Below are 23,352 nucleotides of genomic sequence, written 5' to 3' on the forward strand. Positions count from 1 at the left end.
AAGCAGAAAGTTGGCTTTGAGCTTAAAGCACAGGACTGTCCTGTTTATTCTCGGCTCTTCCAATCTCCCTTTGCAGCCTTAGATCAGAGCCTTCATCTCTTCATGCGTCAGTCTCCTTATCTGTAAAGTATCAGAGGGGTAGCCGTGTTAGTCTGGATCTGTAAAAGCAGCAAAGAATCCTGTGGCACCTTATAGACTAACAGACGTTTTGGAGCATGAGCTTTCGTGGGTGAATACCCACTTCTTCAGATGCAACTGAAGAAGTGGGTATTCACCCAGGAAAGCTCATGCTCCAAAACGTCTGTTAGTCCATAAGGTGCCACAGGATTCTTTGCTGCTTATCTGTAAAATAGTGTTGATTATGGTTATGTGAGGCTAGTTTGAGGCTAAATTCATTAATATTTGTAAAGTGTTTTGAGATGCTCAAAGAGAAGAGGCGAGGTACAAAAAACTGGTTCACATGGGATTTCACTAGTTAGTGTCCTTTTAGATCCTGATCCCATACACTGTGGGGCCAGTTCTTAAAGCTGGCACCATTTAAGTCAATGGCAAACTTGGATTGACTTCACTGGCACCAGGATTTGGTCTTAATCAATTGGCTTCCTTGTCCTTTGATTATGTTATTCAATGAAGTAAAAACTGTCCATTTACTACCTGATACAATGTCTGGCACAGGCATGGTACATAAATGCATATGCACTAGGGCAGTGGGATATGCTGGTTTCATGGGATACTCACAATAGCAAGGAGAGGATCCATAGCAGGACCCACTGCTGGGCCAAGATGCCTTGTTAAAATGCAGCCAGAGAAACCAGACATATAACATGCAACATTGGCATATCTTGGAAACCTCACAGTAAACAAGCACTGGCCATTACTATTCATAGCAGCTGTTTTGCACAACACAATTTAATCTACAAACAATAGAGTCAGGAGCTATGGTCTGTCACCAAGGGGGAGTGAGTCTGCTGGGATGTGAGGCGTACCTAGGTAACGTGCGTAATCACAATTTTTTGTTGCAACTGTCATAATAAAACTGCATTGTGTTTCTAAATATACATACCCAATAGCAATGCGGGTACAACATGCTTGAGGGTACAGTGACTAGATCATTAACAGCCACAAATGCCAATATATGATTCATGTCGTCTTCTTTTTGTAACCCAAAGCCAATGATAAATGCCAATGTGGCTTTCCTCTTTTGGGGGACTATCGCTGTTGCCTTTGGTACTGCTGTAAACAAGCTGTTGTAACCAACACCTCTGCTCAGAAGAGTCCTGACTGCTCCCAGTCCATCATTATATGTCATTTCCAGGTTGTTTTGGAGGGTGTATTTACCTCCACTCCCCCATTTCAAAATCATATGCATCTCTCAATGCATTGACTCATGGCTCTGCAAAGTGATGCTTAGCATGCTCTTACGTAAGAACATAAGAATGACCGTACTGGGTCAGACCAAAGACCATCTAGCCCTGTATCCTATCTTCTGACATTGGCCAATGCCAGGTGCTCCAGAGGGAATGAACAGAACATGCAATCATCACATCCCATCTCGTTCCACAATGTACTACAGATTCAGTATCAGATCATACCTTAGAACAAGAGAGAATTCACCAAATCTTCTAATTTGTAGCTAAATTAACATAAGAACATAAGAGCATAAGGAACAGCCATACTGGGTCAGACCAAAGGTCCATCTAGCCCAGTATCCTGGCTTCCGACAATGGCCAATGTGAGGTGTCCCAGAGGGAATGAACCATTCCCCGTTGCTCATTCCCAGCTTCTGGCAAACAGAGGCTAAGGACACCATTCCTCCCATCCTGGCTAATAGCCATTGATGGATCTATCCTCCATGAATTTATCTAGTTCTTTTTTGAACCCTGTTATAGTCTTGGCCTTCACAACATCCTCTGGCAAAGAGTTCCACAGGTTGACTGTGCGTTGTGTGAAGAAATACTTCCTTCTGTTTGTTTTAAACCTGCTGCCTATTAATTTCATTTGGTGATCCCTAGTTCTTGTGTTATGAGAAGGAGTAAATAACACTTTCCTATTTACTGTCTCCACACCAATCATAATTTTATAGACCTCTGTCATATTCTCCCTTTATTCGTCTCTTTTCTAAGCTGGAAAGTCTCAGTCTTATTAATCTCTCCTTCTGCCCTTCTTGGCTGGCAGCACTACTACAAGATCATTCACCTAGCATACTTTGCGTGGTTCTTGTGCGAAGTAACTTGTACCAACAGTTACAGGGTGTCAGTGGCTCTAGGTTTGTCTGGGGGCATTTATCTGACATGCTGCACAGACTGAGAAGCAAATACATCACAGAATGGGTGTCACTTTGCCCCCCCCAGTGTTCATATTGTCCCCATTCTTCTTTTTGTTGTGTTGATAGTTCTTGACACCTTACATCTCTATGAATAAGGAATGGGTTAGGAGTACTACTGTGAGCCAGAACATACCTATTGTGATGTGCAGCTGACACAATATATATTGTATTGCAGTCCTGTCCTACCAATGCGAATTGGGACTGATATCAAGGTTTATGTGCATTTGCAGTTTTGTGTGTCTCTATATTACACTGCTTTCCACCGGCAGCATAAGCATCACAAGAGAGAAACTGCTTGTGCACAGCAAGCCTGTTAACTATGTTATTATCAGGGCCTAGAAATCAGTTTGTCACGGAAAAACAGAATTCGTATTTTTACAGAGAATCTTTAGTTTTTACATTTTGTGAAAAAATAAAAACCCATACAGTAGAACCCGGTTTTTCTGAGCCTTCATTATCCAGCCCTCTGTATTGACTGAACCACTCGCTGCCTGGGGCTGGCCAGCCAAGCCCCAGCTGCTGTCAGCCCTGGGGCGGCTGGTGGTTCAGTTAATATGAGGAGCCGGATAATAGAGGCTTGGATAAATGGGATTCTACTGTATATCAATAAAACATTGTGTTCAGCTGATACTCAGGTGATGAGAAGGATCTCCCTCCTTTTGAACATGAGCCGGACTTGGATTTCACCTTTTGGATGTGTGAACTAAGTGATTGTTGATCTACACATAAAGGAATGTCCTTTTGATGTCTGTCTAATGTGGCACTCTAGGTGTCAGCCACTGAATCACACGCAGTCCGGCCTACTGATTGGAGCAAGAATCCATCCTACCAGTTAGAGCTGAATCCACATGAGGGAAGTCCAAGAGCAAAGTCAGGATTGTCAGACTCCAAAGCCTAAGCTGAAGGTGTGACCGGAGTCACAGCCAGAAGGTGTAGCAGAGGGCTAGAGCTGGGTGTCAGAACCAAAGCCTAAGCCAATGAGTTAACTGGAGTTACAGTCAGAAGGCGGATCCGAGGGTCTGAGCCAGGAGTCATAAATCAGGAAGAAGCTGGAAGCTAGACGCAGGCATAGGACCAGGCACAGCAGCAAGCTAGAAATGCCTAGAGCAACAACTGGATTGCTGTTGCTACTGAGCTGAAGTATCAGCCTGCTGACTCCTTCAGCCAGTTAGGTGATGCAGTCAGTCAGACAGCTCCTGTCAGTCAGACAGCTCCGGGGCCAGCTGTGCTCATTAAGTTGCCAGGAGAGGGGTTCTGCTGCAGGCAAAGCCCCAGACACTAGGTTTATATATTATGCATGTTATCTGAGCACCTGTCATTTCCCAACCATAGATGTCCTGCTAGTAAGGCGATTTCAGCCCACAGCACCAATTAATGTATCTCACTCATGAAATGGCTCTTGTGAGTGGAATTATATTGTTGCTTTTGAAGATCTCTAGAATTGCTCACATTCTCTTTAGAAAGCAGTTGCTTAGTTCTTACTGGTTTGCTAGATTTACCGGAATGTGGTTTTGCTATGTCACCAGATGAGGGAATTAAGCTATTGTCTTTTGCTTGATACAGATTATAAAGGTATTGTATCAGGGGGGTGAGGAGGCTATGGCCTCCCACTTTTTACCAACTGTAAGGGCGAACGATGGGGGGCGGGTGGCAGAGAGGAGTGAGACGGGGGCCAGGTGTTGGGGGGAAAAGGTGTTAGGGGGTGGTGTGAGGGCAGGGGTTCAGGAAGAAGTGGCAGCAGGGGGCCGGGCCACAGTTTGAGCACCTGCCCCCCACACACCCACTTTTAGGGACCTTCTGCAGCTCCTGTGTTGTATACATGCTAATTCTGTGGTCATTTACCTCTGTCAGCTGTAAAGTCCATGCTTGCTGGAGGTCATCTTAATGCAATCTCTTAGAACATACACCAGTCCTTGGTAATGTAATGATGCAAGTTCTGGCCCTTAGTTTCTGTGGTTTTCTTGCTTACATGAATGTCATGCCGTTGTTGAATGCCATGTCTGAAGTGCTTCCAGAGCTGGAAGTTGTGGGTGGGAGAGGTGAGATAGGTACTGTTATACTCTCATGACTGCATTTGACCATGCCACACATCTCACTTATCGTTCTGGTGCATTGTTTAAGGCTGATGGTGCCCTGAGCATAGAGCAGTACTATCGACTCACATGAGTCACAAGCAGATCAGAAAGTGAACAGCATGGGTCCTTGGTGCCTTACCTCTGTCTCTTTTTTTCTGTGATAACTGCATGAGTGTACATGGTGAGCTCCTGTTCGCTTGTGGGATGATCTGTAGAGAGGGACAAGTGCTTGTGTAGAGTGGCTGGCATTGTCTTTGGGGCACATAGCTGTCTGAAGCTTTATTCTTTGCTCCTTGCATGAACCTCAGCAACTTCAGGAAAACACATGTGGGCATGGCTTGTGGTCTGCATGACTGTATATCTGTTACATAAGTTATTTAGTCAATGTGCTATCGTTATTGCTAGGGTGTGGGTCCTAGTGATTGACTGCTCTTAGGATATGACTCAGGGGTGCAGGCACACATCCATTAGTTACATATCAAGCAATGACTGTGGTAGCTGTCTGGTGAAGTTGCTGTAGAGAGGCGTATGTGTGAAGCATACACTGTCTGAATAGTGTGTTCTATTGTGCTGGTTTTTACACGTGTGTCAAGTTGGTAACTGTTTTCTTGTGCTTACAGTTTCTGAAGGTCATGAGTTTTGCAACTGAGTGCAGAATAATGATGCTTTCTGTTGTGACAGAGCCTCTCCTGGAGCAATTTGCTGTGCTGAGTCCTAAATTTGTCCGCTAATACAGCACTTGCATACTGCCGATTAGCATTGCTTTCCCTGGGCATGGGATGGCTATTTCTGGTTGGCTCCTTTGCCTCAAAGAGCAGGTGCTAGGAGCACAGTCACCTGCTGCTTGGCTGTTCTGTAGCTATGTGTGAGCCCTGCTGCTGACCATTGGTCTGCTGTTGGTTTTTTCAGCCTTCTTCATGTCCCACAGGCTGTGTCTTGCCTGTGGGTGTGGTCACTATGTTCTCTTGGGATATGTCTACACAGGGATAAAAGGCCTGCAGCATGGCTGTGTCTGGCCCTGGTCAGCTGTCTTGGGTTTGTGGGACTAGGGCTGCAGGTCTAAAAGTTGAAATGTGGACATTCAGGCTTGGGCTGGAGCCTGAGTTCTGAGACCCTCCACCCCTGTAGGGATCCACAGCTCAGGTCCCAGCTGGAGCCCGAATGGCTGCATAGCAGTTTTTCAGCCCCAGAGCCCGAGCCTCACAAACCTGAGTCACCTGACCTGGGGCAGACATGGGGTTTTTATCCCTGTGTAGACATACCCAGGGTAGTAATTGTGGCTGGCCACCAAGTACAACTGTTGTCATGCCTTTCTTGCAGCAAGTATTTTCTGGTTTTAAGACTACATGGTTTTTCTACTATTTCTCTGCCTGGCTCATTGTCATGAGAGGCAACCTGCACCTCCCTGCGCGCTCTCTGCCAAACTGGCATTGCCCTTGACAGACCTGCTATTTCAATGGATGAATTTGCCCTGCCTTCATGGACAGGCTAGTTTTTCTGGGGCTGTGTAGCCTGTTAAGTATTCTCACACAACCCACTTCCACATAAGAGTCTGCTGCTGCACAGACATGGCTTCTTTCGCTCTTGAAGTTGAGTGTTACACCTGGGGCTGCCAGGTGTCCGGTTTTCCACTGGAACGCCCGGTCGAAAAGGGACCCTCTGCTGACCGGGCCATTAAAAGTCCAGTCAGCAGCGCAGTGGGGCTAAGGCAGGCTCCCTGCCTGTCCTGAGTCCGCGCAGCTCCAAGAAGTGATGTCCCTGCGGCCCCTAGGCACAGGTGCGATTAGGGAAGCTTTGCATGCTGCCCCTGCCGCAAGTGCTGCCTCTGCATCTCCCGTTGGCCAGGAACCGTGGCCAATGGGAGATGTGAGGGCGGTGCCTCCAAGCACGGGCAGTGCACACCATGCAGAGCTGCCTGGCCGTGCCTCTACCCAGGGGCTGGACATGCTGGCTGCTTTTGGGAGCTGCATGGAGCCAGGGCAGGCAAGAAGCCTGCCTTAGCCCTGCTGCGCCACTGATTGGGAGCCGCCTGAGATAAGCACAGCCCAAGCAGAGCCTGCACTCCAATCCTCTCCCCCATCACCCCATCACCCCTAATTTTTGGCCCCTCCCTGGAACCCACACCCCCAGCTGGAGACCATACCCTCTCCCGCATCCCTGCCCCAGCCCAGTGAAAGTGAGTGAGGTTGGGGGAGAGCAAGCAACGGAGGGAAAGGGGCTGGAGTGAGTGAGCGGCAGGGCCTCAGAGAAGGGCCAGGGCCTTGGGAAAGAGATGGGGCAGGTTGCAGGGCAAGAGTGTTCGATTTTGTGCAGTTAGAAAGTTTGGAACCCTAATTACACTGGGGGTCTCTAACTGCTTTGTATGTCTTGGAACCAGTAGGGGATATGGTATAATGGCTTGACCTGGCTGATGCACCCAGTAACCTTTCTTGACAGGCCTCTGTTTTCTCTTTTGCAGCCCTGCTGCATTCATGGGGTTTGTTTTGGACTAGTTGGTCTAGCATGGGAGGTAGAGTAAGGTTGGCTCAAGTGAAATGTTGTGTGTCTCCCTTCCACTTTTAGATATGCAACCTTTTGGTCTGTCTATCCCTGTTTGTGATTGGCTGGGGCAATAATCACATGGCATAGTGTTAAAAAATGAAAGAAAAAAATCGAAGCCTCTTTTTTTGGATTCTCAAAATGCTTTTCCTATGGTTGGGACAGTGTGCCTCTCACTCCTCATACAGTGAGTGCCCTCACTTGCAGCCTCCAAAATTCTTTTCTTCCATCTTGCCCACGTGCAAATACCCTGAAGAGTAAGGATCACAACTCTTTGCCAGCCTGCAAAGCACATTGTTCGCTCTTGGTGCTATGGAAAAAAATAAGAAGCTGTGTTTCCTTATATATTAGCTTTTTATATTATTTTGTTTGGTACTGTGCCCATTCATGATTGCAAACTCCTCAGCAGAGCCTGTTGGAAAATGCTAGGAAAACATGCAAAAATTTTCATGAAATTTCATCTCCATTTTTTGTAGAAATTTAATTGTTTGGGAAATCTTCCAGCCAACTGTTTGGGGGCAGGGTCTTATTCTTTGGTGAATTTCACATATCTTAAGTCTGGCCTAGTGGCTAGAACACTGGATTGGGGCTCAGGAGACCTCGGTTATATTTCTGATTTTGGCTTACTCAAAGACTTTGGGGAAGTCCCTTCACCTCTGTTTCTCAGATTCCCAATCTGTAAAGTGGTGATAACGGTACTTTCCTCATTTGTCAAATGCTATATAAAAGCTAGATAGTAATAGTAGTAAGGTGTGTATGCACGCAACATTATCCTGGGTGCCATTAAAAAACTTTACACTTAGAGATGTTTAGTATGAGATATAGAGTTTTCTCTATTCTGGGTAGGGGGAATACTATTTGTACAACAGCACAGGTAAATGTCTCTGTGCATTAATTGTCTAGATTTTAATGGTGACCACTGGGTATATAAATAATTGCCATGGGGTTATGGTTCCAGATTGTTATAGCCTTTGGTTTAATGGGAGACTGGAGAAGATCTCATTAAATTCATATTATTGCACCTACTCTCTTTGCTTTGGGTTGGGGGACTATGTTATAGCGAGTAACAAAGTTGTATTTATTTTTCTTTTCAGATAAAACGAGACAAACCAGAAAATATACCAGATCTAAAAGATTTAGTAAAAAAAAAATTCACTGCATTGGAAAGCAAAAACGATGACTCAGATTTGCAAAGAAATGAAAAATATATACATTTTATGGAACAGCTTAAAAGAATGAGAAAACAGTGTAAGTCTTCATTTTTTAAAATAATGGTTTCCTGGAAATACAATATGATTCTATATATGCATAGCCTATGTTGGTTTATTACTAAAATGTTTTAAAATACAAACCAGCCAAACAGAGCTCAAACATTTACATGTATTCCTCATATAGGACTTATTTAAATATATCATTTACATAGTTAAGTAAACAGCACAGTAAGTAACAACCTTATGATTTTATTTCATCTGTCATAGTGCTTGTCTTATTTGCATACATATGCAATGTAAAGCTTCTTTCACATCCCTTTTTTTTTGGTTTGAAGGTGTTCTTTTTTTCTTTTAAAGATACTCTTTTCTCTTAATTGGTAGGGTCTCCGAAAATTAACAAATTGCCCCTATTTCACAACTTAGGATATGTTGCAACCCTAAAGAGACCTTTGCTTTAATCGTAGAACTATATTGGTAGAAAATGCTTATTATGTGTGTTCTCAGGTTTACTGCTTCTACACACGCACGGTGTAACTGTGTAGCTTATTAAAATCTGTCTGGCTTAATTCATATTGATTCACCAAGTGGTAAAATTGTGAGTTATTGTGCTCGAGCTGTCAGAGAAGTTAGGAAGTTAGCAGGTCTAATGTTTATACAAGACAACAAAATTGTGTGTTTGGTTTTTTTATTGCACAGTGACTGTAATAGCTATTAAAAAATCATTCCGAGCAGCCGTGCTGGGAAAATTCATGGGTCTTAAAATCATATGTACTGTTCTCACCCTGTCCAATCATGATTACTCTTTAGAATCACATTGTTCTGCTTTCCATCCCTTGACCTCTGTCCCTGTGTCTTTCTCTCACAACACACACACTTGGATTTCAACATAAACTGATAGCTCATGTATTGCGGGAATCATGGATTAATGATTTACACAATTGGAAGTTGAAATGCTGGGTGCTTTCATAAAGCAGTGGTTTTTTTTTTTTACTTACAATCTTGGTCGCTGATCCAAAGCCCACTGAAATCAGTGGAAAGACTCTCCTATTGACTCCTATGGGCTTTGGATCAGTCCCCTAGAAAGACTCATGGAGTGAGAGGATGATGATACTGAATTTTAGGTCTGATCCCTCAAGATTTGTCAGTAGAGATGAATGCTGTGCATCATTTGAAAATTGAGAACCCAAGTTCTCCAGTGGTGCGTGGCATTTGTTTCCCATCCTTATGGTTTACAAGATATTGAGCTTCAGAACGGTCATTGATCTAAGAGCCTAACTGTGTTCTTGGTACTGAATATAGCAAGATGCAGATCACAACAAGTATAACCTTCAGTTCCTGCACAGTCGTAAAACTATTGCTGCCCTGCCATTATGTTGTAATTCCAGATTTCCAGGTGTTTGTAATTCAGAAACTAAGAGCTTGATAATAGAAACTGGATTGTTTCCTTGCAGGTAGTTGGCTGTAAATTGCCTGCCCTAAATATATTTTATCTATGGCCAAGTGACAAGTATTAACCAGTAGAATTATTAAACATCACCCAAATTAATCAAGCATAATAGGAATGACTGTGTTTTTTATATAGGAGGGGAGTATTTTATTGTTGCTGATGCCTGAAACCCAGCTGATATTTCTCTTAGTAGCCATTAGGATTTTTGTTTTGGTTGTTCCCTGAAGACAAATTGAGAGGGTGCCAGCAGAATGCGGAAGGTGATGTTGGATGGACCGGTATGATCTGTACATGGACTATTGATCAGTTGTGCCAGTTTGGGAGCAGTCACACACATGTTGTTTTTGATCTGGTGTTCCATCACGTTTGAGCCTATCACAATGTTTAGAATAATCCTAAAAGTTGAATGGAAAAACGTTAGATGAACTTTACAAGCAAACTTGAGTACACTTGAATGATCCTACATTAAAATAAGCACACTGGACTCTCTCTCTTGCTTGCTCTCTCTCTCTCTCTGTTATCAAAAGGAAAACATCTCTTTATGGCTGAGAATATAAGTGTATCAGAGATGGGAAATGCAAATTATACTCCACAAAGCAACCACAACTCTGCTGTCTTGTGCACTTGTCCATACCATGCATATATCCATGCCATCTCTTATTCATGAACACCCTCCCTGAAATGAACTGTAAAGCCAATATTCCTTCTTGTTTCAGTGTCTCCTTTAGAACCACTTTTACCATGAAGCCTACAGGGCCTTGCCAAATTATAATGGTTAGGTAGAGAGCTACCAGGGATTGTTCATATTCAATTGATATATAGAATTTATATAATTTAATTTAATAATGATTTGGAACCATCAAACTGTGCACTAGCTAATTGTGTAGGCATGCAATCTTATTCCTGATACCCTTGTCCTTCACCCTCCATCTCTTCTATTGTTTGTTAGCCTCACATGTCACTTATCTTAGCCCCGCCACCCCCAGAAAAAACACCTGAGTCTGCAAGCACATGAGTTGAACTCATTGAGACTACTTATATGCTTAAAGTTATTCACATATCTAGATTTTTGTAGGCTCAGAGGCTAAAAGTGTAAGTAAGCTCTTTGAGGCAGAGACTGTGTTTGCCTATGTGTTTGTACAGCACCTAGCACAATCAGGCCTTGATCCTGGGCACGACTGGACTATAATCAGTAAATATTAATAGTATGCTAAGACATAAGATTGAACACCTATAGAATAGTATCAGAATCTAGCTACGTGCAGGTACCTGTGCATTGGTACCTAAGCCAGTGTGTCTATAGAAGAAATGAGCACATGGATAGGAGTCAAGAAATTCTGAAAGAACAACGAGGAGTCCTTGTGGCACCTTAGAGACTAATAAATTTATTTGGGCATAAGCTTTCGTGAGCTAAAACCCACTTCATCAGATGCTTGGAGTGCAGTAGAGAGGTATAAATACACAGCATATGAAAAGATGGGAGTTGCCTTACCAAGTGGGGGGGTCAGTGCTAACAAGCTAGTTCAGTTAAGGTGAAAGCAGCTATATAATCCCAGCTCTGCTGCTGATTTGGGGCCTAATTAAAAAATCATTGAAGTAAGTGGCAATACTCCCATTGATTTCACTAGGATGTTAGATCAGGACCATTGAGCACCATGGACATATTAAGTATTGTTGTTAGAATTCTTTGAGGGGGTCAACAAGCATGTGAACAAGAGGGATCCAGTGTATATAGTATACTTAGATTTTCAGAAACCCTTTGACAAGGTTCCTCACCAAAGGCTCTTAAGCAAAGTAAGCTGAGTGGGATAAGAGGGAAGGTCCTCTCATAGATTGGTAACTGGTTAAAAGATAGGAAACAGGGTAAGAATAAATAGTCAGTTTTCAGAATGGAGCGAGCTAAATAGTGGTCCCCCTTCCCCAAGGGTTCTGTACAGGGACCAGTCCTATTCAACATATTCATAAATGATCTGGAAAAAGGAGGTGGCAAGATTTACAGATGATACAAAACTACTCAAGATAGTTAGGTTCCAGGCAGACTGCAAAGAGCTACAAAAGGATCCCTCAAAACTGGGTGGCTGGGCAATGGCAGATGAAATTCAATGTTGATGAATGCAAAGTAATGCACATTGGAAAACATAATCCCAACAATACATATAAAATGATTGGATCTAAATTAGCTGTTACCACTCAAGAAAGATCTTTGAGTCATTGTGGATAGTTCTCTGAAAACATCCTCTCAATGTGCAGCGGGAGTCAAAAAATTTGGCTTCATTAAGAAAGGGATATATGGTAAGACAGAAAATATCATATTGCCACTATATAAATCCATGGTACGCCCACATCTTGAATACTGCATGCAGATGTGGTCACCTCATCTCAAAAAAGATGTATTGGAATTGGAAAAAGTTCAGGAAAGGGCAACAAAAATGATTAGGGGTATGCAACGGCTGCCACATGAGGAGAGATTAATAAGAGTGGGGCTTTTCAGCTTGGAAAAAAGACAAATAAGGGAGGATATGATAGAGGTCTATAAAATCAGGACTGGTATGGAGAAAGTAAATAAGAAAGTGTTATTTACTCCTTCTCATAACAATGAAATTAATAGGCAGCAAGTTTAAAACAAACAGAAGGAAGTATTTCTTCACACAACGCACAGTCAACCTGTGGAACTCTTTGCCAAAGGATGTTGTGAAGGCCAAGACTATAACAGGGTTCAAAAAAGAACTAGATAAATTCATGGAGGATAGATCCATCAATGGCTATTAGCCAGGATGGGAGGAATGGTGTCCCTAGCCTCTGTTTGCCAGAAGCTGGGAATGAGCAACGGGGAATGGTTCATTCCCTCTGGGACACCTCACATTGGCCACTGTCGGAAGCCAGGATACTGGGCTAGATGGACCTTTGGTCTGACCCAGTATGGCTGTTCCTTATGTTCTTATGTTAATTTAGCTACAAATTAGAAGATTTGGTGAATTCTCTTGTTCAAGGTCTGATCTGATACTGAACTGTAGTATGTTGTGTAAGTATTCTTTAACATGTACTTGTAATATAAATTACTACAAATGACTTTACATTTGCAGAAGGGTAATGTTAAGGTTGTGCATGCATCCTGAACTGCAGCTTCACTGCTGATTGCTTAGCCATGCAACTTGTTCAACACTTTCAATACAGCTTTTGGTATGGAATTACCTGGAGTATAAAAAAGAAAGCAAGAAAAGCATAAAAAGGAGATGATTTCTGTTGGGTTTTCAAAAACTCCAGAACTATTTGGCTAGGCATCACTGGACCACAATGTACCATGCACTTCAGAAAATTCTGCAAGAAAGAGACCCTCTCCTGTGAACCTTTGGAGTTGGTCAGATGGGTAAAACATAATGCACCCTGCACAGCAGCAGAGGTGATATGGTGCCTCAGAGCAGGGTTCCTTCCTGCATCTTACAGACTGCGGGTATTCTCCCTCAACCCCTTATTCAGCACTGTGCAGCTAAGTTAGGCATGATGAACAGGTGCACAATGATGCATTCCTTAGCTGCACGTTGCATAAGCTTAATGAAAAATACTGTGCAAAATATACTGCACATGCATGAGAAGTGATTTTCAAAGACACCTAAGTCCCATTTTCAAAAGTAACTTAGCTTCTTAAGAGAGACACCTTCTGATAGTTTAAGGAATAAACTTTTGAGCTACACAGAGCTCTTCCTTAGATCCCTTAGATTCTTAAGTCACTCAATCATGACTTAGTCTCCTAAGTCACTTAGGCATTTTTGAAAAATGCACCTGAAGTTAAAGCCAAACCAATTGTAACTGGAGCAGTGCTGAGCACTTGCTTCACTGAAGACTATTTCATCTTTCTATTCTTAGCTGCTTACGTTGTCGAGCAGTTTAAGAAGTGCAATTATTTCTTTTATTATGGCAAAATTACATTTTTTACTTTTCCCTCTTCTTCCCCTTCTCCCCGCCCCCACTCTCATAAATGGCTGAGCTGTCAGTGTTCAAATGTTTAAAAGAAGTCACTTTTGGACACAGATGAATTTTGGAAAACGTACTAATTAAAGTTTGGAAATTTCAGGAGGTTCTAAATGACTGCAAATGGGGTTAGAAAGGAAACTGCCCTACAGCCTTAACTATAGATATGGCTGACACTCCCACTATAATGCATAAGGGTCTCCATTCTTCTGAGTGAGTGATCTGTCCCTGATTCAGTGAAATGCTTAAGCATATGCTTAACTTTAAGCTCATGAGTAGACACCTTGAAATAAATAGGACTACGCATGTGCTTTAATGTTTTGCTTGTTTGCGATGAGAGCTCAGCAGGATTGAGCCCAAGGAGGCTATGTCATGGTTACTTTGGAATCATAACTTTGCATTTTGTCTCTTGTATGTTCTTAAAATCTCAACTACTGTATAATATTGCACTAGAAAAGCCTTTTCATTTGATGCCAGTGTATATCAAAAGCACCCTCTGGAATGTTATATGAGATTTTACCTTCCTCTAAGGAAGATAAAAATGAAGACCTTATTTAATTGAGAGGGTTAGTTTAATTCTGATTGTTCCTAGAAGGGCTAATCAAGAGGTATAATCTCTGCCTCTGTGACCTATGTTATACGTGTTATTAACATTTATCAATCTAAGATTATTTAGTGTCCCATTTACTGTTCAAAAGGTGCCAAGTTTCATAGATGTTTTATAGTAGCTGGTAGCATGCACTTTGGAATTCTAGCCACTACATTTCACACACACACAAAAGAAGAACAAAACTTCCATACTCATTTTGTAGAAAACATTAAGACTGTAGTGAATGACAAAATACTGCTGGAGCTGCCAGCCAATTTAAGAAGTGCATTTGGAAGGATGGGAGAGATAAAATGTTGTTGATAGGGTAACAAATCATTTTTAGATGCATTATTGATTTTGGCATTCTTTTCTCCTAGCAAAATAAGCAATGGTACATAGTTTGGAATGTAGCAACATAGCATTTGTAAAAGCAGCAAAGAATCCTGTGGCACCTTATAGACTAACAGACGTTTTGGAGCATGAGCTTTCATGGGTGAATACCCACTTCCTCAGATGCATTTGTAATGAACCTCCTTGCCCTCTCCACAGGCAGAAATCTGCTTCAGAAGCTTTAGAAAGAAAGAGTTGATATCAGAGTTGATATTTTGCTAAGATAGATTCATGACCAATATAAACAAAGAGGCTTTTTTCAAAAGATACTGTTTTAATGGTAGCTGTTCAAATAAAGATGCCAAAGAATAAAGTCGTCTGATGTTCTTATTTCCAAATCATGCATTTAGCAGGATTTGTAATTTAAATGTTTTTCTTTTAAATTCAATTTTGGATAGTAAAATAATGCTATGTAAGGAACTCCCATTAGATTAATAAAACAGGAAGTAAACGGATTTGCCTCTGATCTGATAAGGAAACAAGCACTAACATGATATACTGCAGATTGACAAGTATCGCCTAAATAATCCTCACAACACTCTAGTGGGGTAGGTAGATAACTGTTATTATCTCAATTTAGCCAAGAGAAACTTGAATCACATGAGTGAAGCTGCTTGCCCAAAGCCATACAAGAACTCACTGGCGGACCTGGGATTGCAGTTTGGCAGTTCTTAACTTCTGCACCTGTGCTTATTTCTCTTCTTTTTAGTCTCAACCATCGTGGCATTCAAGCAGTTCAGAAAGAAGGTTGCAATTTTTTTTTAATCTTTATTCTTATAACGGGGAAAGTATTTTAATTAATTACACGGAGACCAATTATGGGACGTTTCAGCTCAAAAGGTGAAAGTTATGAGTGATTGAAAATGGGCTAGAAGGGATACTGCTATGACAGTCAGTGCTGTATGTGACCTGAAGTTTTAGTCTCAGTAAAATTCCTAGTGGCAGGTCATCATAATAAATCAAAGAGAGAAAGAATAGTGTAGTGCTTAGAGAGCTAGCCTGGGACCTCAGACACCCAGGTTCAATTGTTTGCTCTGCCACAGACCTCCTGTATGACTTTGGGTAAGTCATTTAGGCCTGATCTACACTACGCGTTTAAACCGATGTTAGCAGCGTTAAACCAATTTAATGCTGCACCTGTCCACACAACGAGGCCTTTATATTGATATAAAGGGCTCTTTAAACCGGTTTCTGTACTCCTCCCCGACGAGAGGAGTAGCGCTGAAATTGGTATTACCATATTGGATTAGGGTTAGTGTGGCCGCAAATTGACGGTATTGGCCTCCGGGTGGTATCCCACAGTGCACCATTGTGGCCGCTCTGGACAGCAATCTGAACTCGGATGCAGTGGCCAGGTAGACAGGAAAAGCCCCGTGAACTTTTGAATTTCATTTCCTGTTTGCCCAGCATGAAGCTCTTATCAGCACAGGTGGCGATGCAGTCCCAAATCCAAAAAGAGCTCCAGCATGGACCGTACGGGAGATACTGGATCTGATCACGGTATGGGGAGACAAATCTGTTCTATCACAGCTCCGTTACAGAAGATGAAATGCCAAAGCATTTGAAAAAAAATCTCCAGGCTGTGATACAGAGTCCACAGCACAGTGCTGCGTGACAAGCGTAACGGAAAGCCAAAGAATCAAATGGATGCTCGTGGAGGGAGGGAGGGGGTACTGAGGACTCCAGCTATCCCACAGTCCCCAGCAGTCTCCGAAAAGTATTTGCATTCGTGGCTGAGCTCCCAATGCCTGTAGGGTCAAACACATTGTCCGGGGTGGTTCAGGGTATAGCTCGTTAATTTCCGCCCCTCCCCCCCGTGAAAGAAAAGGGGAAAAAAATCGTTTCTTGACTTTTTTCAATGTCACTCTATGTCTACTGCATGCTGCTGGTAGACGCAATGCTGCGACAGTGAACAGCAGTATCCTCTCCCCTCCTCTCCCCGGTGGCAGACGGTACAATATGACTGCTATCTGTCATCATCATCAGCCCGTGAGTGCTCCTGGCTGGCCTCAGGTGAGGTCAGCTGGGGGCGCCTGGGTGAAAATAGGAATGACTCCCTGTCATTCCCAGTAGATGATACAGAACGGCTGGTAACTGTCCTCATCATAGCAACTGGGGGCTGAGCTCCATCAGCCCCCTCCCTTTCATGTGTAAAGAAAAGATTCTGTGCTGCCTGGACTATCATAGCAGCGGGATGCTTGGCTTCTCTCCCCCGCACCATTTAACATCCTGCCTGGACTATCATAGCAGCGGGAGGCTGCCTCCCCCTCATTTTATCTCAGTAACAAGTCAATGTTTCTTATTCCTGCATTCTTTATTACTTCATCACACAAATGAGGGGACACTGCAACGGTAGCCCAGGAGGGTTGGGGGAGCAGGGAAACAATGGGTGGGGTTGTTGCAGGGGCACCCTCTAGAATGACATGTAGCTCATCATTTCTGTGGAATCTGACACGGAGCGGCTGTGCTCTCTGATTCTCTGGTATGCTGGTTCTCTAGTACACTTGCCCCATATTCTAGGCAGGACTGACTCTATTTTTAGATACCATAAAGGAAGGATTGACTCGGGGAGTCATTCCCAGTTTCGTCTTTGCGCCCCCGGCCGACCTCAGCCAGGGGCACCCATGACAGCAGCAGACGGTACAGAACGACAGATAACCATCATCTCTTTGCCAATTTACAGTGGCATGGCAGATGGTACAGAACCACTGATGACCGTCTCTGCTGTCTTGCAAAGGCAAATGAATGCTGCTGTGTAGCGCTGCAGTACCGCGTCTGTTAGCAACATCCAGTAGACATATGGTGACAGTAAAAAAAAAAAAAAGCTGAACGGGCTCCATGGTTGCCGTGCTATGGCGTCTGCCAGGGCAATGCAGGGAAAAAGGGCGCAAAATGATTGTCTGCCATTGCTTTCAGGAGGAAGGAATGAGTGACGACATTTACCCAGAATCACCCGCGACACTGTTTTTGCATCATCATGCATTGGGGTCTCAACCCAGAATTCCAATGGGCGGGGGAGACTGCGGGAACTATGGGGTAGCTATGGGATAGCTACCCACAGTGCAATGCTCCAGAAATCGACACTAGCCTTGGACTTTGGACGCACACCACCGAATTAATGTGCTTAGTGTGTCCGCGTGCACTCGACTTTATACAGTCTGTTTTACAAAACCGGTTTATGTAAAATTGGAATAATCCCGTAGTGTACAAAGTCTTTCAGTGCCTCAGTTCCCCATCTGTAAAATGGGGATAATAGTACTTCTTACCTCACAGGATTGTTGTTAGGGTAAATACATTAAAGATTATGAGATGCTCAGATACTACAGTAACGGGGGTCATGGAGATATGTAACTAAAATGCTTGAATCACAAAATTATCAGCATAGTTGGCAATCTCAGCTGAAAGGCCAAAGACAGAATGAACTATGGACTCTGAACTCTCCTGCCACCCTCTGAGGTGGTCCTTCCAGGTCACAGCTAAAGGACATTGGCAGGATATCTCAGGAAAGCTTTCAGTGAGTTTACCCATATGCTACATACTTGGTGGATTAACAGAAAACTTCAGTCTCAGGATTGTCTTACCAGCACTGAATACATATGAAAAGCAAAAAAAGCATTTGAGTGAGTAGGTGTTTTGTATTGAGAATAAATGGTTCAGCCTTAAATGTACAGTACAAATGTCTTATTTATGAAGTTCTTGGAAGCTTTTCTGTCCTTTGTTGGCTTTAGCTTTTCTTTAGAAGTTAGGTAACTGCTGGTGGCCATCGTGGCATTAAACCAGGAGTGGGCAAACTTTTTGGCCCAAGGGCCACAACTGGGAATTAGAAAATATTTGACAGGGCATGAATGCTCCCAAAACAGGGGTTGTGGGCTCTGGCTGGGGGTGCAGGCTCAAGGGTGCAGACAGAAAAGAGTTCAGGGTGTGGGAGGGGGCTCTGGGCTGGGGCATGGGAGTGGGGTGCAGGGGAAGGCTCCAGCTGGGGGTGCGGGCTCTGAGGTGGGCTGAGGATGAGGAGTTTGGGGTGTAGGAGGGTGTTCTGGGCTGGGACCGAGGGGTTTGGAGGGCAGGAGGGGGATCAGGGCAGGGGGTTGGGGTGTGGGAATGGGTGCAGGCTCTGTGGTGGGGCTGGGAATGAGGGGTTTGGGGTGCAGGAGAGTGCTCTGGACTGGGATTGAGGGGTTTGGAGAGCAGGAGGGGGATCAGGGCTGGGACAGGGAGTTGGAGCGTGGGGAGAGGCTCAGGGGCGCAAGCTCCAGGCAGCACTTACCTCAGTCGGCTCCTGGAAGCAGCAGCATGTCCCTTCTCCAGCTCCTACGTGGAGGTGCGGCTAAGTGGCTCTACGCGCTGCCCCATCCACAGGCACTGCCCCTGCAGCTCACATTGGAGCTCCAGAGGGGGCCATTGGAGTGGGGCCATTAGACTAAATAGTAGCCAGAGAGGGGCCATGCCGCGGCTCCCGGGAACTGCATGGAGCGGCCCCCGACCTTGCCACCCGGTTGTAGTGCCGGAGTGGGGCAAGCCCCAGACCCTGCTCCCCAGCCGGAGCTTGAGGGCCGGCTTAAAACGGCTGGCACGCTGAATGCGGCCCACGGCCCATAGTTTGCTCACCCCTTCATTAAACAATATTTTTGCTCATCATTTCAATCTGTTCCCATCTTTCTTGATGATGCAGTAATCCATGTAAACAACTCATAGAATTACAAAAATTAGATAATTTCTTATAAATTTCAGATAAGTAATATACATATAAATGATCACTGCAGTTTACATCTAAATTTCTGAAAACTTTAGGACATTGCAAAGACTGACCATTGGGGTAATATCATGTTTCACATAAAGCACAAGGAACATGTGATTTCTGGTCCTCAAAAGCATAACAAACTACATCAAAAATCAGAGGGGTAGCCGTGTTAGTCTGGATCTGTAAAAGCAGCAAAGAATCCTGTGGCACCTTATAGACTAACAGACGTTTTGGAGCATGAGCTTTTGTGGGTGAATACCCACTTCGTCAGATGCATGTAGTGGAAATTTCCAGAGGCAGGTATATATAAGCAAGCAAACCAGAGATAACAAGGTTAGTTCAATCAGGGAGGATGAGGCCCTGTTCTAGCAGTTGAGGTGTGAAAACCAAGGGAGGAGAAACTGGTTTTGTAGTTAGCAAGCCATTCACAGTCTCTGTTTAATCCTGAGCTGATGATGTCAAATTTGCAGATGAACTGAAGCTCAGCAGTTTCTCTTTGAAGTCTGGTCCTAAAGTTTTTTTGCTGCAGGATGGCCACCTTAAGGTCTGCTATAGTGTGGCCAGGGAGGTTGAAGTTTTCTCCTACAGGTTTTTGTATATTGCCATTCCTAATATCTGATTTGTGTCCAAATACAAAACCAGTTTCTCCTCCCTTGGTTTTCACACCTCAACTGCTAGGACAGGGCCTCATCCTCCCTGATTGAACTAACCTCGTTATCTCTGGCTTGCTTGCCTATATATAACTGCCCCTGGAAATTTCCACTACATGCATCTGACAAAGTGAGTATTCACCCACGAAAGCTCATGCTCCAAAACGTCTGTTAGTCTATAAGGTGCCACAAGATTCTTTGCTGCTTTTACATCAGAAAGATTTTCTGCTCACTCTTGAGGTGTTTGGGGTTTTTTTACTCTTCTTCTGGAGAATTAAACATTTTCCTTTTGATTAAATTCAAAGTGATTGATGAAAATATTTTGGCCCTTTCTGCCTAATCAGTATAATTTTGTATTTCATTCTCAAAGGCAGAGAGAAGGAGAAATGGGAGCCTTGATTATAGCAAAGAGAGAGAGAGGTTGGGCCAGAGAAGAACAGCGACACAATACCTGTCATATTTTACTCAGTTTTTCAGGTGCACTTCTTTGGAGTTCAGATAAGGGACTAAAGAAATTGACGACGATGGTGGAAAATCAAGAAAACATCCATGCAGCTGTAAGCTTAAAGAACTTCTGTTATTTATTTAATTTATTTGGCTGCTTGGAGAGATGCCTCTCTTCCTGGAAGGGGTCTTGGCTTTCTTTTTACCCCTCTTATGGCTGTGTGATCACTTTGACACCTTATGTTTTGGGGCTCTATGCTTCCAGTCTGACAAGGGAGTGTGAAGAAGATGCAGGAGCTCCACTGCAGCCAAGTATTTGTGTTGAGCATCAAGACCCAGGTTTTATCAGACAGAATGAGGAAGTGAATCTAAGGCCAAGCGGAGCAAACGATGATTCATTGGCATGTGTCAGCAGCACTCCCTGTGGCAATTTCACAGAAATTGAGTTTACTGAAAGGAAAATATGTATATCCTTACAGTACATTAAACATAGTATCTTCCTTATAGACCACAGTGTATCTTTCAGAACAATTCCAAGCTGTTCAGCCAATGCACATTGGGCCCGATGCTCAGCTAGTTGTAATTAGTGTAGTTCCACTGAAGTCACTGGAACTTCACTGATTTACACCAGCTAAAGATCTGGCCCGCTATATTTAGAACACACAATAAGCTTAATAAACATCCTTTAATTCCTTATGAGAAATAGTTACCCTGCATTTGCATTGGCCATTTAACACAGTTTTTAATATTTCAGTGGTTTCATTTCCTTCTTGAAAGTGTCAGAAATGAGTAAACTGTAGTAAAGAATGCTTTCTTTCCAATTTAATATTTTATCAAGGGTGAAATGCATCTAAGATCAGTTAAGTTATTTTTCTTTGCTATAATTTGGCTATTTTTTTCTCTTAATATATGATTAAATACGTCCCTCCTTCCCGAAACTCACAATCTGAGGCTTTATGGACCTAATTCAAAACACACTGAAGTCAACGGGAGTCTTTCCATTGACTTCGGTAGGCTTATGATCAAACCCTATATGCCAAGTTCTGGTACAAAGTGAATTTTTTTTACTGATTTAACTCAAACAAGAACTAGGAAAAGAACGTCCTGTGTGTCTGCATACCACACGTGTGCCAGGCTTCAGGAACAGAAAGAGGAGATTTTCACTGAAGGAAGACCAATGCCAGACTGATTGCTTTATCAGACTCAACCCATCAAATAATAATTGCTGTAGCTGAAGTCTAATGAATAAAGTACTGTATTAAAAGGCAAAACAAGAAGGTTTTTCAAGACACAATCTAGGTAATTGTTCAGCAACTCAGTTTACTTTCCCAACAGTAATAACTATCTGCCTACCTTATGGTTTTCTGTAGCATCCATCACTACAGTTTTTGCTTACCCTGCAGCTCAGATACCCACCCCCCAAACAAGCTTTTAGTGTGATATGGTCTATCATATAAGTCCCATGCAGCTGGGCTCAGATCCTGCAGACACTAACTGAGTAATGTCCTGCTTGTGAGTAGTCCTACTGAAGTTACTCACCTTCGTAAGTGTAGTATCTGGGCCGTGGTTTGTGAAGACATTTTCCAGACCTTGCGTGCTCCCTTTACCACTTCTCTCATTCTACCCACCTGCTCCCCAGTCTGAATCAGCATCCTTTCTAGTCTTTCTACAGCTACTTTTCCTTTTCAAATGGCCAGCCTGCCTCCTAATCTTCTCTTCAGCTTTCTCTCTGTTAGCCCCTCCTTAGGGAAACCTTATGCTATAGAATGTATGCTACCTGTGACTGTTGTATTTAGTCTCATCCAGTGAGTTCTTGGCAATCCTTGCTCTGTACCGAAAAGACGGTATTATTGTAGGTAAATACATAACACAGTTGTCTGGGTCTGAAGTGATATATTCTTTATAAATTTCACTTGCTTTTTGGTGCAGAATCATTGGTGTGACAGTAAGCTAGGCAGGTGTGATTATTACATGTAGGAAAAGCAGCAATCTAGAAGAAAGTAGTAGTTATACAATACTAACAGTATTTTAGTGGTGCTGTAAAAGGTACTGTTAGTGGTATGCTGGCTATTGCTTTACATTTTTGCTAGAGATGGAAAAACTAGTAGCTGAGTGAGTCATGACACCCAGTGTTTCAAAATTCAGTTGTAAATGAAAGAGGAGCTTTTCCATATAATTTATTTGGCTTAATTCTTTTGCCTAATGGCTGCATATATACCATAAACATTGTGAAGGAGCAACCATGGAAACACTTGTTTTCTTGCGTTGCTAAATTTACTCTGGGTTGAATATTAACTCAGTGCCTGGCAGTACTTTAAAAGCAAAAATAGCTTAAGCGTGACTCACTATGAGTCATTTACTGCTAGCCCTGCTATATTGCCTAGAGCTTGACATTGAACAGGTTGGCAGCCTGCATTGCTACATTTTTTTTCTAGGAACTCTGAACACATTTCATTCTTGTGAATTCTCTTGTGCAACAATATTAAACACAGAAATGTGTTTGTTTTCCTTTCAAAGTCAAATGAATCAGAAGATGGTGAAAGAAAAGAGTATTTTTCTTGGCGATTCTCGAAAAGTTGGATTCTGAGAATTATCCTTTAGCTACAAGAACAAAATGATTGTGTGTATGTTAAAAGTTAAAATCACTTTGCCCAGGTTACGTGTAACATATACTTTCAACATTTTAACATCTGTTGAAGGTATGTCCAAACTATATTCTGCCCCCCCCCGCCCCCTGAATATTTTTTTGAGACTGAATAACTATGTAGCTGAAGAGCCTCTTTTCTTTTGCTGGCATAGGTTTTATAGTGGGAAGTTTGTCAACTCTAAGAGGCTGACAAAACCAGTCAACAGTATTCCTATTGGCCTCTGTACCTCATAGGCACACCCTATGGACAGTTGGACAGTTGGTATCTGACAGCAGGAAAGTGAATAGCTTGCTCGCTAACTGTGGGAAAGCCTACAAACAATCA

The 23,352-nt window shown here is 43.0% G+C and overlaps 1 protein-coding gene across 5 annotated transcripts in view; it reads left to right on the forward strand.

The window, feature by feature from the left end:
- The window catches only part of NSMCE2 (NSE2 (MMS21) homolog, SMC5-SMC6 complex SUMO ligase), a 279,238-nt gene that overhangs the window by 70,715 nt on the left and 185,171 nt on the right, over positions 1–23,352 (forward strand). For all 5 annotated transcript variants that reach the window (XM_050941333.1, XM_050941336.1, XM_050941334.1 and 2 more), the window contains exon 4: positions 8,034–8,187. In XM_050941333.1, coding sequence (XP_050797290.1) covers positions 8,034–8,187 — 154 coding nt within the window. The remainder of the gene's footprint in view (positions 1–8,033; positions 8,188–23,352) is intronic.

This window comes from Gopherus flavomarginatus, chromosome 2 (assembly GCF_025201925.1).
Source record: "Gopherus flavomarginatus isolate rGopFla2 chromosome 2, rGopFla2.mat.asm, whole genome shotgun sequence".
Classification (NCBI taxonomy): Eukaryota; Metazoa; Chordata; order Testudines; family Testudinidae; genus Gopherus; species Gopherus flavomarginatus.